This window comes from Podarcis gaigeae (genome assembly GCF_964106915.1).
Source record: "Podarcis gaigeae genome assembly, chromosome: 10".
NCBI lineage: Eukaryota > Metazoa > Chordata > Lepidosauria > Squamata > Lacertidae > Podarcis > Podarcis gaigeae.
Window position 1 is genome coordinate 36,202,611 of NC_139686.1, and position 17,145 is coordinate 36,219,755.

Below are 17,145 nucleotides of genomic sequence, written 5' to 3' on the forward strand. Positions count from 1 at the left end.
TCGTCCTTCACACAACTACTCAAGGAGAAAAAGTCTAGTCAACTTTTGTACTTAATTATCATTCCTGATCTACTGTGGAACATAGAAAACTGCCTTATATAGTCAAGCTATTGGTTCATCTAGCTTAATCTAGCTTAGTATTGCCTGCACTGATATTAAGTGGCTCTCCAGGGTTTCAGCCCTATCTAGGGATTGAACCTGGTACCTTGTGTATGCAAAACAGATGCTCTATCATTGAGCTAAAACACTTCCCCAGAGGTACTGAAGAAAGTAGCAAAATTGTGTTATCATTAATTTACTACTATTGTTTTGAACGTCACCTGGCTTAAGTTTTATATAGACTTGATTCAGATATCAAATTAATGCATAGGGTGAATTGGGCTGTTTTTTGAATATAACTACTGTAAGAAATCCAGAACACAAATTTGCACACTGAATTGAGACCACTGTTTAACTTGACAGGAATGAGCTGCAACAAACCTTCAGTTCACACACTCCTCCTCTCTCCTCTTCCTCTGGCACACCATCAAGGAAGAGATAGAAAAGAGAACAGGAAGCTTGCACCTTTCAAAGTTACCGTATGCAGAAGGGGGAATTTCAGGAGTTGTAACTTGTTGTCATGCAAGCTAAAGCTACTAAAATCACCTCTTCTGCACATAAGTGCAGGAACCCTGCCCTCTTTTTCATCTGGGCACCCTAGCTGCATGGAGTTCTTTATTTCCTTTAATTTGTATTTGGGTATACTGTAGCTGAATGAAGGACTTGTAGCTGTCTCTCACACTAACTATATGCATGTTCTTTCAGCTGCTAATATGTGTCCTGCATCACCCAGTACCAACTCTTTTGTATTGTTGGTTTTGTTTAGATCAGTATGTAAGTTTAAGGGTGAAGATGCTAAATTGCTAAATTGGCGTTCTAGTTTTCTCTCAATCACAGCATTTTTCACATGGTTTTGCCAAGGCTAGATCTTGTGTTAGTCAGTGTATCAACGATACAGACTTTCAATATTTGCTTTCAGTAGCCAATAAGTCCAGCTCACCTTTGTCATTTGGCTTTTACCCTACCTCTGTAAACAAACCAAATGTTTCAAAATTCCACTCTTGCACGTTTCAATGTGACACTTTCAGCTCTTTTGGATAGGAGATAGCGATATCCTACTCTGTCCCTGTGGTTCAGAAGGAATTGAAACAGTATGACATGCCTTATTATTTTGTAACTAACATTGAGATATCCAGAAAGAGCTGATTAATCCGATATATAATTTAATCATTTGAACATTGCACGTTTCCCCTCTCCCCGATGCAAATAAGATTGCTACAGAAACTGTAGTTTTTGTAGTTGAGATCTATGAATATATGAGTACAAATCTTACCTAAACAAATGTAACCATGTTTTCCTACCTGTTAGAAGAGATATTCAAGAATTTTGTATCTTCCATTTTTGTGTGTTAACTGATGCAGAAGTTTTATTGTGAGGTCTGTTCATACATTGATTGAAGACTAAAATGATCTCTGTATAATTCTGTTACTTTACATAGGTGGTAGTCAGCTGATGTTGAGAGGATATATAAAATGCTGTAACCCTCTTACATATTTTGAAAATGGATGCCACAGCATTCTCCTTATGACCTAATTAAAAAGCCATGACAGTAGAAAATCTGAAAACAAAAAAGCCCACAGTCTGCCAATAAAAGTCAAATAGCCTGATGTCATTAACAGTCCCTCTGAGTTCAATTTATTCTCAAGTAAGCATGCGTAGGACTGTAGCTTGTAGTGTGCTCTGGGTCGAAGCTAGAAGCATGTAATTGCATATAACATAGGTCATTAGGTCATGGGGGGAGATCTTGGTTTGTTCCTCCTTTTGGAGTAAACTGCAGCAGTCTGCATCAAATGAATCATGCCCCGATCTGAACATAGACACGCAGATGAGATCATAAGTCTATGGACCCAGTGGCGTAGCGTGGGTTGTCAGCACCCGGGGCAAGGCAAGTAATTTGCACCCCCTAACCCGTGGATTTGCACCCCCTAACCCGTGGATTTGCGCCCCTAACCCTAACCCCCAGATGTTGCGCCCGATGCGGCCGGCCCCCCCCCTGCACCCCCACGCTACGCCAATGTATGGACCTTACTAATCATTGTCCCTGCCTACTTACATTTTTTCCAGTTACAGATAGGTAGCCGTGTTGGTCTGCCATAGTCAAAACAAAACAAAAAAATCCTTCCAGTAGCACCTTAAAGACCAACTAAGTTAGTTCTTGGTATGAGCTTTCGTGTGCATGCACACTTCTTCACACTTCTTGGTATCTGAAGAAGTGTGCATGCACACGAAAGCTCATACCAAGAACTAACTTAGTTGGTCTTTAAGGTGCTACTGGAAGGATTTTTTTTTGTTTTGTACTTACATTTTAGTTGCCTTCTTTTTACTTGGTGATCTGAGTTCTGGCTATTTCTTTCTCTTTATAAGACATTCCTAGCTGCTAGGAGCAGCTAGAGCGTGTGGCGTTTGCTCCATATTGCCAAATTTAGCATCCTGCAAACCTTAGTTTTCACTTTAAAAGAAGGCAAAGTTCTACTTCTTAAGGCCGCGAAGACGGATTTGAAAGTGTGAGGCGATCTACGATATAGTCATCGTCTTGCTCAGCTCAATGCATTTTCCATGAGTAACAGAAGCAGGATAAAATACATAAAATAAGGGAAGACAGTAAAAAAAATTCTCACAGAACTCAGGTTCTTGGCGCGGCAATGTGTAAATCAACATTCTTCTATTGCTAACGCTTCGTGTGTCTCTGACGAAGGGCGCTCTGCCTTCCACGGAAGCTCCTGACACGAGGCACCTGTGTTAATTCGGAAGGTGCGGCCAGGACAAACCTGCTCGCGCCTCCTGGCGCCGGGACTACACTTCCCAGCATGCCTCGCTAGGCGCTGCCGGTGACGTCACGGGAAGTGAAGCGCAGAGCTCCTTCCGGTAGTGCGTAAGCCCCGAGCGGAGCCGAGACCCAGCGGAGCCTGAATCCCAATAAGACAAGATGGCCGGGCTGCCCCGCAGGATCATCAAGGTACCCGCTCCCCTTCCTCCTCCGGCCTGTCCCCACCCCCTTGCCCCGCTCGGCCCTCAAGCTGCGCGCAGGCCTCGCCGGGCCTCGCGCCCAGGCCCGGGGCCGCCGGAGCCCCGAGGAAAGCGCTGAGGGCAGCGCGGCGCTTCCGGTGAGCGGGGCAGGCAGGCAGGCAGGCGGCGACTTCGCCCTCCTTCCTTCCCCCGCCGCTGCAGGGCGCGGGGGGCGAGGCCGGCCTGGTGGCGACAACAGCCATCGCCGTTCGCGGGAGGGACCAGCCGGGGCGCGCCTCAGGGGCGGCAGCGCTTTGCGAGCATCTGCCTGCCGGGAATGAATGGGAGCCGCAAGCAGGGCGGATGGAAGGCGCCCCCCCCCCCGCCACCTTCCGGGCCTGGATTCTGAGCCGCGCGAGTCACGGCGCTGGTCCCCGCCCTCTCCGCCGCTGCAGCCGGCGCCCCTGCCTCTGCTGAGCTGCGGCAGGGCCAAGGGAGGCGGCCGGGGCGGGCTCTCTCTCTCGCTCGCACGAACTAGGCGGGCGAGACCTGGCAGTGTCCCAGGCAAGCTGGTGGGAAGCGGCGCACGACACCCGCATGGCAGGCGCAGCTTTGCCTAAGCCTCGCGTCGGCTCTCAGGCAGCAGCAGAGTCCGCTGCTGGCTCACCTTCTCACGAGGGTTGGCCAGTACGGTGGTGATTCCCAAAAGTGAATGGGCTTAGCCAAGGCTCTCTCCCCTCCCCAAATGCGAGCTAGGTTTTGTTGCATTGCCTTTAAAAAATATTTTTTTTTTAAAGGGAGAGGGTTGCATCCGTTGAATCAGAGTAGGCCCATTGGCGCCAACGTGGTATATAGTAGCTAAAATATTGGACCTGGGAGACAGGAGCTCTAGTCCCCAACTCACTGGGTGGCCATGGGCTAGTCTGTCTCTCCGCCTAACCTGCCTCTCAAGGTAGTTGTCAGGATGAAATTGGGAGAGGGCTGAACTGTGCACATTTGAACACCTTGGAAGAAAGGTGGGATATAAATGTAATAAATAAAATGAATAGACCTAGGTTAGTTAGGTCCAGTCATTTCTGTGGTGTGAAAAACACTGGATGTGGCCCAGAATGTTTTGATTTCATGCTGCCAGATAAAACACATATGCACATACTTCTCTTGAGTTTTTGGGTGCTATCATGTTTGGCGTATTATGGAGCACAAAAAATGGTCATGAAATTGTATCGATTTTTCTTTTCACATGTAGCTTAAAAGTTAAAAACAGGAAGTATCTGATTTAAAATAAAGAGCTTCCAGAACTAACACCCTTTGTGTGTTGATACTATCACTGCTACACTTTCAGCAGTGCACCCTTGATATGTAATTCTGAGTTTTCAGATTACGGGTTACATGATTTTAACAGTGCTCTGAAAAAGTTACAAGGCTGTGTTTTCAATCAGTTTGGATTCCAGTAAGTGTTGCTGTGGAAAAGATTTGTATGATTGAGACATTGTACTCTGTTCTTAGTTGTGCATAGAATTGCTGCTAAATGTATACTGTTGAAAGCTCCAGCCAACTTGCAACCCTAAATTGTACTTAAGCAGGGGGTTAGGTCCCACTGAGGTCTGTGGAACATGGAGTAAACATGTTTAGGATTAAGTAGTTAAATGAGCAACAGTGAGAGGACTTTTGTGGACATGTTCTGCTTGTGAGCTTTGCAGAGGCATCTGTTTGACCACTGTCAGAAACGGGATGCTGAACTAGATGGACTATATGTCTGATCCAGCAGGCCTCTTAGGGTATTAATGGGAAACCTGCCATTGATTTACCTCTGTTTTATTGAAGGAAAAACATGTAATGTTCTACAGTCAGTATGCTGAGAGAAATGTTCACTATAGTATGAGTAAATTCATTGTGTATTTACCTTATTTTTATTCTACATACCCATTTGACTTGGAAATATTGAGTTCACTCACACTGAGTTCAGTGGGATACACTCTCAAGTGTGAAAAGGGATGCAGCTCAGATTCAGTTCTACTCCTTGTTACATGGAGAAACAAAGAGCTACACAAGTTACTGAAACTGTGCAACTAACCATGAAAGACCTTAGCTTTTCCACTTGATAGGAGATCTCACCAGGCATTGATTTCAAGCCTATCAAAAATTGAAACTGAAAGCTGATATTTCCTAGAAAGTGATTTCTAACCTAAAACGAAACTTATATAAAACTTGAACTCTTAATTTCTGAATGGATTGTATACTTGCGTTGCTCATGTATGGAATCACAAAATAAATGCAAAACCTAAGTCTTGTTACAAAAACAATGTTGGAAAATTTACAGGAATCTGAAATGTTAGTAAGAGACAAATAGTTTCCCAGCTATCCCCAAATAATTTTGAAAGTGGCAAATAGGCAGAGCAGTTCAACCCCCACCCTCAGGATCTTGCATCAGTCTTAGCACTCAAACTCCCCCTTCTGTCAGCTGAATGTAAGGAGAGCTGCCAGTGGAATCCCCTCCCCATGGGAAGCCCCCAAAAGGGGATTTATGGAGCCCTTGATTAACCATCTCAATAGTCAATAGTAGTTGCAATTCAAAATACCCATCCAACATGGAGCAATGACTCAATATATGCACTAATTTTTGTTAAAAGGCTTTCTAGTCAAAAAATAGTTTTTAAAAACGCACTCTCTCGAAAGGACTTGAGGCACAATCCCAACTCCCACAGGCTTTGCTGAGCAGCAGGGCCACACAGCACTACTGTTCGTTGTAGCCACCACAGAAGATTGAGTGGGGGGCAGAACTATCGTGCCTGATGTTGTCAATGAGACCCACTGAGGATCCAATGGATCCTGGACCAACTCAGCCCCTTCATCCGAACACCTCATTTTAGTAGCAAGTGCCTTTCCTTCTGTGTATTGCGGAGAATGTAGGAGAGGGGGATTGGGTATTTTCTCCTCATCATCATTATTACAAAAGGCAGAAACTCCATTGTAAACTAAACAAACTTAGGTCCTTTCTTTTTTCTCTCTCTCCTTCCCTCCTTTTGCTCTGAGGCACAGAAATGACGCATGAGGGCAGCAACAAGCAATGGCTGGCTAGTAAGCCAAGCCAAAGTTTGTGGACCCTGGTTAATTGGGGTATGTGTGAAGCTGAGTTCTTGTGATGTGCATTATCTGTTTGAAAGGTAGGACACAATAGAAAAATATAGAATTGTACACAGGGTTCAAAATTAGCAGGGTGCCAGGCGCATATTGCGCCGAAAGGTTCTCCATTTGTGAGCACCTCAAAAAGTCAGAGTGCAATTTTTTATGCCTGGCCGACACTCAAGGATTACTGAAATATATGTGCTTTGAAGCTTCAAAGTACAGTATATGTTATGTTAAGGAATTTAACAATAAAGAGTAGAATGTTTTAAAAACTGAAGTATGGTACCAATATTTTTATTGTAAACACCTAATGAAACATGACTAAGCGGCTTAGTCATTCTGGCCACATGACCTGGAAAAACTGTCTGTGGAAGCGGACAAACGCCAGCTCCCTCGGCCTGTAAAGCCCACAACCCAGGTCCCAGAAGCCATTTGGCTCCTAGCTTTTCTATCCCAGTTTCTAACACTGATTGTACAGGCCACACCAGGCAGAAGCTTTTGTTATCCTTGTCAGTACTAAACTGTAGCATATTAATCTATTTGAGAATAGTTTTTCTTTTGGCCTTCTGTATATTAGTTTGTAGGGACGCAGGTGCCGCTGTGGTCTAAACCACTGAGCTTACGGCTTGCCGATTGGAAAGTCAGTGGTTCGAATCCCCGCGATGGGGTGAGCTCCCATTGCTCAGTCCCTGCTCCTGCCAACCTAGCAGTTCAAAAGCACATCAAAGTGCAAATAGATAAATAGGTACCACTCTGGCGGGAAGGTAAACGGCATTCCATGTGCTGCTCTGGTTCACCACAAGCGGCTTAGTCATGCTGGCCACATGACCTGGAAGCTGTGCGCCTGCTCCCTCAGCCAGTAAAGCGAGATGAGCGCTGCAACCCGAGTCGGTCACGACTGGACCTAATGGTCAGGGGTCCCCTTACCCATATATTAGTTTGTACATAGTTCAAAACCACTAAACTAGCATTTCAGTGACAAGTCTTATGTAGCTAGTCAGTTTAGTGGTGGGTGCCAGTGTGGTGTAGTGGTTAAGAGTGGTAGATTCATAATCTGGGGAACCGGGTTTGCGTCCCCGCTCCTCCACATGCAGCTGCTGGGTGACCTTGGGCCAGTCACACTTCGCTGAAGTCTCTCAGCCCCACTCACCTCACAGAGTGTTTGTTTTGGGGGAGGAAGGGAAAGGAGAATGTTAGCCGCTTTGGGACTCCTTCGGGTAGTTATAAAGCGGGATATCAAATCCAAACTCTTATTCTGCCTTTGTAGTGACAACACACAGATGTTTCTAGTAAAGTTATGCTGCTCTCTTTGTTTGATCCCAGATCTTCTGGGACTGAATGGCCTTATGACCGTGGCTGCGTCACTCCACTGTGTACTAAGCAGGTTTGGGCTTCTTTGCCATGAGTACAGTGAGTTTGTATTGGAGCAATTGCCAGCACTGGCACAGATCACTGACCTGGAACTTGTAGGGTTTCAGTATCAGTAGTATTTTTAACACATTTGATTTCAGTGATAATAGAGCCAAGCTGGACTGCTACTCTATAATTTATTTGAAGGCATTAAAACCATACATAGAAACACCTTGCTGTTCTTCCAATACCTCTCCTGAGTTCTTCAAGTAACTTTTATAACAGTATGTAAGATTTGGATACGCTGTACCTCAGTTGCAATAATAATAGCCTACCTATCACAACATTTCTGGGGCCTTTGTAGAGTATATCTAGAAAGATGACTGCAGACATGCTGTCTCACTGGTCTTTTTAGCCTAAATGTTACTGTGCCTATTTACTCCAGTGTGTCCTGCAGCAGGATTGCAATTTGAAGTGTGAAGACTGTGTCAGAACTCTAGAACAGACCCACGCAATTAGGAAAGCAGACTTACAGCCATCCTGCCCAGCAAGCAAGAAAATTGAATAGCTCCTAAACTGGCATCAGTTTACCCAACATTGTTCTTTCACTACGTGCTGCAATTTAAACCTATTTATGCAGCATGAAAGTAGCAAAAGTTTCTTTTCTTGTGAAGTGCCAATTTGGAAGGGTAGTTTGGTTTGTTTGTTTAACTCTAAAAATGTTGAGACATATTCTGTAAATCAGATATGCCAAAATAAATATGACTAGGTCTCAGATATAAGTATCAGCGTTGTGGGAGGGAAAGACTATCTCTCAAATGAGTTGGGAGGAAACAATTTAGGTGTGGGGCTTGTGACTCAGATTGAAGTGGCAAGGAGAAGTAAAATGGGCTAATGACTGAGCAACTGAACAGATGATCAGGAAATAGGATCTGCAACTGTCTTTACTCATGTATGACAGGTGTCTGGTAATCTCAATCTCTTTAAATGATTTTTGACTACTGGCTGAGATCTAATAATAGCTCTGGTTCCTTTAAAAGTTACAAAGAGGTGTGGAAAGAAGGCATCAGATGTCATAAAGGCAGTGAGCAAAGCTGAGAGAATGCTCCAGCAGGAAATTGAAAAGTGTCTTCATTCTTGTTCTTCCTACACCTCTAACATTGGTTGTTGGCATCAACAAACTGCTTGGTGCTGTGGAACACCAAGTTGTACAGTCTGCACCTAGGGGGCTTTGCAATCTGAATCTGATAGGAGAGGACATGAGGACGGACCAGTGAGAGAAGGAAGAGGATGATGAAAATGTAGAGCTTAAAGTGAGTCAGGAAAGGCTTTTATGGAAAAAGTCATTGAAATCAGTGATTGGAAGGAAGGGAGAGAGAGAAAAGGCTCTCACTAATGAAGACAGTAAAAGAAGGCACATGGATCGTGTGAGAGTTTAGGAGGTACATGAAGAAAAGCATTTTCTCCATTTTTTTTCTTGGGATTGGAATATATTAAATACTTTGTTAAAATTAAACTTCACTGCTTTAAGAATATGAATGGCTTGAGTACAGTTTGGTATACATTATTTATGACAGTTAATTGAATATTTATTTTTAGCCTGATAAATGCATTATTCAGATAATAGCTGGGAAAATATGTAGGCCAGCGTCCAAATAACTGTGACACTAGTTCCATGAGTCAAAGGGAACTATAGACTTCATTCCATCAATATCAGTCTCCTTGCCACAAGGAAAACTGCTTGTGAAACCAAGGGGACTTTCCAAAACAGTTCATGACCTGTGTGAGAGTCACTGTTCAGATATAAGACACAGATCCACTAGGCCTGGCACAAGTGCTATGATGAAAAGCAGCTCTTTTGAGTCCGAGACTCAGTGTCAGATATGGAGCTACAAGTTATTGCAACTCACAGTATCTTAAGTATATCTTAGCTTTTGTTGTTAATACTGTAAACTGTAACAAAACAAAAAAATAAGTTTTTACTTCTTAGTCTCAGGGTGCAAACTAATGCACACTTACTGTATCTGAGCATAAGCTCCATTGAAGTCAATAGGACTTATCTCTGAGTAGACAAGAACTGTCTGAAACTGTTTGAGGACTCTTTGAGACAGGCCTGGGAAGCAAATATCCTGTTGATGTAACTTAAGAAATAGCAATGGATCTGGGTATTCTAAAAATAATGAACACTTCTGCTATACTGAATCTGCAGTCCTAAACTCATTAGGGAATGAGCCCCATAGAACATAGTGAGACTTATTTTGAGTAAACATATTTATCGTAGATTGTGCTGCTGTTCAGACTTGCACCCTGATTCTTTATAGAAGTAATAGTCAATGCCTGACATTTAACAGTGTCCATCCATCAGTGAATGAGTTCCCCTTCCCCTCCTCTCCCCTTCAGGAAAAGCTTATTTCTCTAGACAAAACCATTTCCTGAAAAATAATTCATAGCCTGAAATACTGAAGTTTCATTTTAAACTTCATGGACATCAGAAAAAGGTTTATATGAATTGAAACAGGTTTTCCACAATTAATGTGCCTTGCTTTTGTGTGGGTAGTTTTCAGACATTCATGTCCCTTGATTCAGAAGATGGAGGAAGCAAGAGAATTCAGACCACGTTGTCTAAACATTGCAGGAGTGATGTGCTTGGCAGATTCCCAGATCACAATTCTGCACCAAATAGCTGAAGATATTCTGTATTTTTTGATACCAATCCAAGGTTACTTGTTTAGTAATGCAGCCAAACACAATCTCACTGTTATCAACACTATCATTACTATATTGCATCTTGTAGTGAACTGATTTGTAGTGGCATGAAATTGCTGCAGAGCAAGATTATCTGGAGTTTTGGTGTATGTTGTCAGCAACGTGCTGATGACACACAGATCTACTCCTCCTTAGTGCAGGTGTAGCAGTGGATGTGCTGGACTGTTGTCTTGTCTCGGTAATGGACTGGATGACAGCCAACAAACTGAAGCTCAATCCAGACAAGACTGAGGCACTGTTAGTGGGTGCTTCCCTAGACCAGATGGATGGGATGTTGCCTGCTCTTGATGGGGTTGGTTACACTCCCTCTGAAGGCCTGGGTATGTAGCTTGGGGGTACTCCTGGATCCTTTGCTTGAGGTTCAGGTGGCCTCAGTGGCATGGAGTGCCTTCCATCAGCTTCAGCTGGTGGCCTAGCTGTGCTCCTGTCTGGACAGGGATAGCCTAAATTCTGTTGATTAGTTGCCGGGCCCAGTTCAAAGTGTTGGTTTTGATCTATAAAGCCTTAAACAGCTCAGGACCACCTCTCCCCATATAAATGGATCCAGACCCTGCAATCATCATGTGAGGCTATTTTGCCTGCATTGCAGGGGGCTGGACTAGATTACCCTTGGGGTAATGTTAGAAATTGAGATAGAAAAGCTAGGAGCCAAATGGCTTCTGAGACCTGGGCTGTGGGTGCCAAAACAGAATGTCTAGTTGACACTTGGGGGTGACAACACTTTTTATTATTTTGATAAGCAGGAACTAATACACAATTCACATAAGTGACACATTTTTAGCAGAAATTGTTAATACATGTTTAATTTGGTGTTTGCAATATAAATATTGGTACCATACTTCAGTTTTCAAAGCACTCTGCTCCTTATACTTCAAGGCTTCAAAGCACATACATTTCAGTAATCCTTGAGTGTCAGCCAGTCACAAAAAATGGCACTCAGACTTTTTGAGGTGCTTGCAAATGGAGAACCTTTAGGTGTAAAATGCACCTGGCCCCTTGTTCATTTTGAACCCTGCCTTGGGTCCTTTCCAACTCCACAGTTCTATGATTTGTATATCTTTCGGCGCCAGGCAAAACATTTGGAAGTGGGGTTATGGGTTGTGTTTTTGTTTTATTATGTATTTTGTGTTTTCATTTTGTATTTTTATGTTGTGAACTGCTGTGTGATCTTTCCTGGTTATTTATTATTCCTGCTGATAGAGACATCACAAACGATAGAATGATACTGCACTTCAACCTCATCTAAATATAGCAATATGAAACTAAATTTACTAAGTGATAGCTGGACCTGTTTGCTTACATAATGGAATATAGGAAGGGGAAGTGTTTGCAGTTCTTGGTGCTGGGTTAATACAGTGTGCCTGCTTCTTCAGACTTCTTGATTTATTGATGTCTGAAAAGTTAGATTCACCAGATGGGAAGTTAATATTCTGAGGGTTTGGTAAAGGGTACTGGGAGGACAACAACTTGTATACTTCCATTGTCCATGGATAGCTGCCCTCTTAGAGGAATAGTACGTGTGTGTGTTCCACTTTGGTTTTCTCTCTCTTTCAGGAAACCCAGCGCTTGCTGGCAGAACCTGTTCCTGGAATAAAAGCGGAGCCAGATGAAAGCAACGCGCGTTATTTTCATGTGGTCATTGCAGGCCCACAGGATTCTCCCTTTGAGGGTGGGACATTTAAACTTGAACTATTCCTTCCAGAAGAATATCCAATGGCAGCTCCGAAAGTACGTTTCATGACCAAAATTTATCATCCTAACGTAGACAAATTGGGAAGAATATGTTTAGATATTTTGAAAGGTAAGTATTTTGGAGCCATGATAAGCATGACATATCTTTCTCTTCCATGCATTTTTCAGATTATTAAAATAGTTGAAAGATGATTTCATATTTCAGTTATCTTTTAAGGGGGGGTGTTTTGTATTTGAAATGTTGCTTTAGTACTCTCTAACTTGCTTCCTCAGACAAATGGTCTCCAGCTCTGCAGATCCGTACAGTTCTGCTATCAATCCAGGCTTTGTTAAGTGCTCCCAACCCAGATGATCCACTAGCAAATGATGTAGCTGAGCAGTGGAAGACCAATGAAGCCCAAGCCATAGAAACAGGTAGTGTGCCCTTACTCTAGACTAAAGAAAATTGAGCTATGTATAAAATTCTTGTCCACCTTTTAGTCTCAAATGCAGATGCCTAAAATAAATCTTTGTAAGAATCACTCCAAGTCATACATACAATAACTCAAATACCATAAATATAAAATACGTCCGGCCTTTTAAGTCTTGGGGACAAAAGAGAAGCATTGTTAATGATGTGCATGCAATTTGTGCACATAGTTTTTGTTCTGTGAAAAAATTGCCATGGGGAGACTTCGCAAAGGGAGAAGGCACAGGGGAGGTTTAACAGTTTCGCTTCCTGTACAGTGCCAAGGAAACTTCCCTCTCCAAAGCTGCTGTTTGCATTTCAAAGGTCACATCTTGGCCATGTAACTTGTGCAGTCTTGGAAGCCTACTTTCTAGTCTATGAGTGCGGGCGTCATCATGGGCTTATGGCCAAGTCTGACCTCTAGTTGACTTTTTCAGCTTTCTTGTATGAGTGTGTACATAGATTTATGTGTGGAAACTATCAAGTGAGAAACCTACTGGTTGATAAGTTGTCTCTTGTAAGCGGGTACTGCCTTTGCATCTGATGTGCGTAAGAGTCACACAACCAATGTACCATATGTTGGTTGTGTCACATTATTGATGTGAATTTGTAAATGGCTCTATAGCTTTATAAAGATGAGGGTGCAAAGCTGTGGAACATTTGGCACTTGATTCATTTTATTATATGTAGTCCTCAGGAATAGCCAGTATTCTAATGAGTTTTGGGCAAGAAAGGTGGGAGGGAGTAGAGAATTCTGAAGTTAGATGCTTTGTTGTCTAATACATATTTCTTTTCTCTTTTCAGCCAGAGCATGGACTAGGCTATATGCCATGAATAATATTTAAAATGTGCTCTGAATCAGTGTGCATCACTTTTTCCTGTTCTGCCAAGACCTCTTCCTTTTTTTTTTTTTTGTTTTTTTTTTTTTTTGGTTTGCATTTAATGGACACAGTCTTAGAAAACATTACAGAATAAAACCCAGACATCAGTTCTTTGGTGATTTAAATGCATACTAGCAAATCTGTGTCTTGTCCTAATTCACTCCTGTTCCGCATGAGCAGAGGCTAGAAGTATCATCGGGATTGTTTGTGAAATTGTTTAAAAGCAGTAGCACATCTCTGCTTTTAATAAGTTTTCCCCATCATGAGTTAAGTGTAAGCACTGTGAATGAAAGTAGTCAGGGTTAGCTGCAGGGATTTTTGTTCTAATTGTGTGGGCTCTTCCTCCCTTTTTTATGGTGATGCTAATTGTATCGGTTAAAGCAGCTAACCAGTTATACTCTAGAATATGCCCTCTAGCCAAGTCTAACTTAGACGCTGTAGATGGACAAGCTTGGCTGTTTGAACAAAAATGGGAACATTAAACATCCATCACTAATAATATTGTGATTCTGCTGTCAAGTGTAAAAACCCTCCCTTCAAGAAAAGAAAAAAAAGCTTGTGACCATTTTGTATGGCTTGTCTGAAAAATCTTCTGTAAATCTTATGTTTTAGTAAAATATTTTGTTATTCTACTTTGCCTTTGTACAGTTTGTTTTGCTGTGTTCTTTTGTTCACTTTTCAATTGTGACAATCATTTTTTTTTAATGAAGCCAGATTAGAACACTTTGATTTTCATCAACCTAACAGCTGTAGTGAAATATTGGATTCCCCCCTCTCGACCTGTATTCATAGGCCATGCCACATTAGTGTTCATAATATTTCTTTTGTTTTTAAAAAGCCTCTGATAAATGTAATTGTTATCAGAGTCGGTTAGATGCATCATTAATGTGTTTGTACTTGCAAAATTAAGTACCACTGAAGCAGGAAGCTAGCAAAACAAACAGTAATTTTGGGTGTATGTGTACCTTGTCTGTCTTGTGCTACGTATTATCCAGTATCAGAATACATTTTAAAATAACTTGGATCTTAAAAATAAATAAATAAATCCTCTGCATAAAATGAGATGTTAACAGTGCAGGTCAATTGGTTGCTAAGGTATTTACAATTAGGCTTCTTAGCTCTGGCTGTACCTGCAGTCTTTAAGCTACTACTTTCTTGACCCATTTCTTCATTTGAAGATGGAAACTTCTTATTTCTTAAGATATCACGCAAAAATGTAAATAACTCATGGGAGCATATTTTGATCCCAACTTCTACCTTCTGTATTTCTTAAAATTTCTTTTCTTTTCTTACCCTACTTCTTTGCCTTGACCACCTTTCTGATATCTCTGCTTTCCATGTGGCCAGTGTAATGCCAGCTTGGCATGGGTAATGTCTGTCTTGCAGTTTGGGGGGTGGGGGGAAAACAGTATTGAGGTCCATAATTTTCTGCCCATCATACCTATTCTAGCATCATCTGGGGTTTCTATAGAATGTGGTGTATGTATTGTGCTCTTATGTAAGATAAAGAATATCTATTAAAATCACATTTTCAACAGACAAAAATGCTTTTAGTGATGGTATTGTCAGAGTTGACTGCATTATAGCATGATAAAAGGCTGATAATCTGCTTCAACAGGAGAGAGAGACCATCTCAAAAATTGTTTCTAGTTGAAATTCTTTTTTAGATTGTTTCTGGGCTTCTAGCTAGTCCTTGTCAACTACCAATGAATAGCACCACTGTCTGCCATAGTAGAGAACTGATTGTGTTATTTTTCTCTAACACTTGCCGAGCGTTTAAGTTCTCATATGTCAATGACTAGTATGAACATAACCACATGCATAGTGGTATAATCTCTGACTACTCAAAAACAAGTCCCACTCAGTTTAATAAAAGTTATATTGAAAAAAATGCTTATGTTTGCAGCTGTAGTAGTTTTTTAAAGAAGGAAACTTTAATACCTGCATAGCAAATGGCTTTAAAATGCTGCTACCATGATATTATTTTTAAAAAGACCAGACAGCGTAAGCTCTGGCTCTCTGTATGTCACATTCTGGAATAAAACCAATGGAAAAAGTACCATAAAACCTGTTAAAAATGGTACACAGTAGCTGAAGTCAAGTACATATGGCAACTATACGGTTGGAATGTTAATTAATGTTCAAACATAGGGCATAATTTAGCAAGAGCTATACAAATTTCAATGGGTTACAGCTTAATCCTAAATATTTTTATTTGCTGTAAATCCCACTGAATTCAATTCTGCATGAGTGCACATAGGATTGTAGCTTTGAACACATGCTATATTTCTCCTATTGAAATAAATGGGCATGGGAGGCGCTTAACTTTGGACTCTGTCCTTTCCAGCCCTGCATATGTGGTAAATGTCTTTAAATGTGTACAAATAACTGTTGAATCTATGCTGTGCACTAGAGAGGTGTGTACACTCAAACTTGAGGATTTCTCCTCAGTTGCCCATGGAACTGTGTTGAAACACCTTGTGTTGAAATCTTACTAAGTTTAAAATACGGAGTTGGTGCAAAGCAGATGTATATGCATTTGTAAACTAGACATACTATATTTTTTCCATGTGTGCATTGAAAAACAGCTCTTGTGCCAAAACTTGGGAGTTTAGGCATTCCTTTAGGACTGCAGTTAAGGAGTAAAATATCCAAAAAGCCCCTCTGTGTTCTGGCTCTAAATGTTGAAAGCAGTAATTAAAGTAACTACAAGGGTTGGTTTTGAATTTCCATTTTCCACCTGAATCTTTCTCCTAATGAAGTGTAAACATTAAGAACTAGACTTTTATCCCTTAAAAAAAGGTCAAGGAATGTGGCTAAAGAGTCACTGAAGGTACTTGTATCTGTGTTTGATTGAACTAACAACTTTTATCTGTAAAGGAGTTCTAAAAAGACTATCAACAATAAATAGGTCATCTTGTTTGGTACATCTCAGCTGGTTGGAATTGTCCCACTGTATGATACTAATAAACCAAGTAGAATTATTTACGTATGTTTGCTTTATGATAGGGCTAGGTAGAAAGATGGGGTTCCTTTACTGAATTACAGTACAGGTGTTTCATATTAATCTTGGTGCTAATAAATATTCAGGCCAGTTATCTGGCATGTGTACTGATGTATGCAGCCTTGGCTTAAATCAAAATCATGTTCACGATAACTCTTTTTCCTTTAGCTGATAAAAATATAGTTCTTGTGTGTGTTCTTGAAAGAAGGAAGACCCCAGTGACAAATAAATCCATGCTTTGCATGGGTAGTTTTACAAGAGTAAACATACTGAATATCAAGTGTAATTATGGCCTAAAATAATGTGGATGTTATGCTTTTAAATGAAGCATATGCCCAGCAAATTATGGTTACTGTAAAATCTTCAGGTCTAATACGGTTAGAAATCATGTATATCTGAGTGTAATGTACATTCCTCCTATGTTCAGGATTATTTTTTAAATGCCTGATAGGTTCTGTTTAACATCTTCTGACTGTAATGTTATGACACTGAATAAAAGGAAGAGTGATTATTCATTATACAGTGAGCTTCTCATTTTAAAGATTGGTATTCGCACAGTAAATTTTCAAGCATATTTGTACAATGAGAAAAAAGCAAGTTACCAAATAACCTCTCCCCTCGCGAGAAAAACTTTCCATGTGACAAGAAAGAAGTCCTATCCTTTTCAGAAAGCACACTGGTTCATATTAAAGTTTTAGTGGCCCAAAAATGTTTCCCTATTTTGTTTAGGATACTTCTATTGTGCCATCAGCAAAGTTTAAAATCAAGTGCACCTAAGTACAAATACAGAAATGCAAGCTAGAAGTACAAAATTAAAGTTACCTCAAAAAAGT

At 41.3% G+C, this 17,145-nt stretch overlaps 1 protein-coding gene across 1 annotated transcript; it reads left to right on the forward strand.

The window, feature by feature from the left end:
• The first annotated feature begins 2,897 nt into the window (after positions 1–2,897).
• UBE2N (ubiquitin conjugating enzyme E2 N) lies at positions 2,898–16,830 on the forward strand. Its single transcript, XM_083698828.1, has 4 exons — positions 2,898–3,055; positions 11,842–12,088; positions 12,253–12,393; positions 13,232–16,830. The coding sequence occupies exons 1-4, from the start codon at positions 3,026–3,028 to the stop codon at positions 13,270–13,272; spliced, it is 459 nt and encodes a 152-aa protein (XP_083554954.1). The 5' UTR covers positions 2,898–3,025; the 3' UTR covers positions 13,273–16,830.
• Positions 16,831–17,145: the final 315 nt, after the last annotated feature.

Coding starts and splice junctions, on each gene's coding strand:
- UBE2N (XM_083698828.1), top strand. CDS start 3,026: ATGGCCGGGCTGCCCCGCAGGATCATCAAG. Junction 3,056..11,841: donor TGCCCCGCAGGATCATCAAG/GTACCCGCTCCC, acceptor TCTCTCTTTCAG/GAAACCCAGCGCTTGCTGGC. Junction 12,089..12,252: donor ATGTTTAGATATTTTGAAAG/GTAAGTATTTTG, acceptor TTGCTTCCTCAG/ACAAATGGTCTCCAGCTCTG.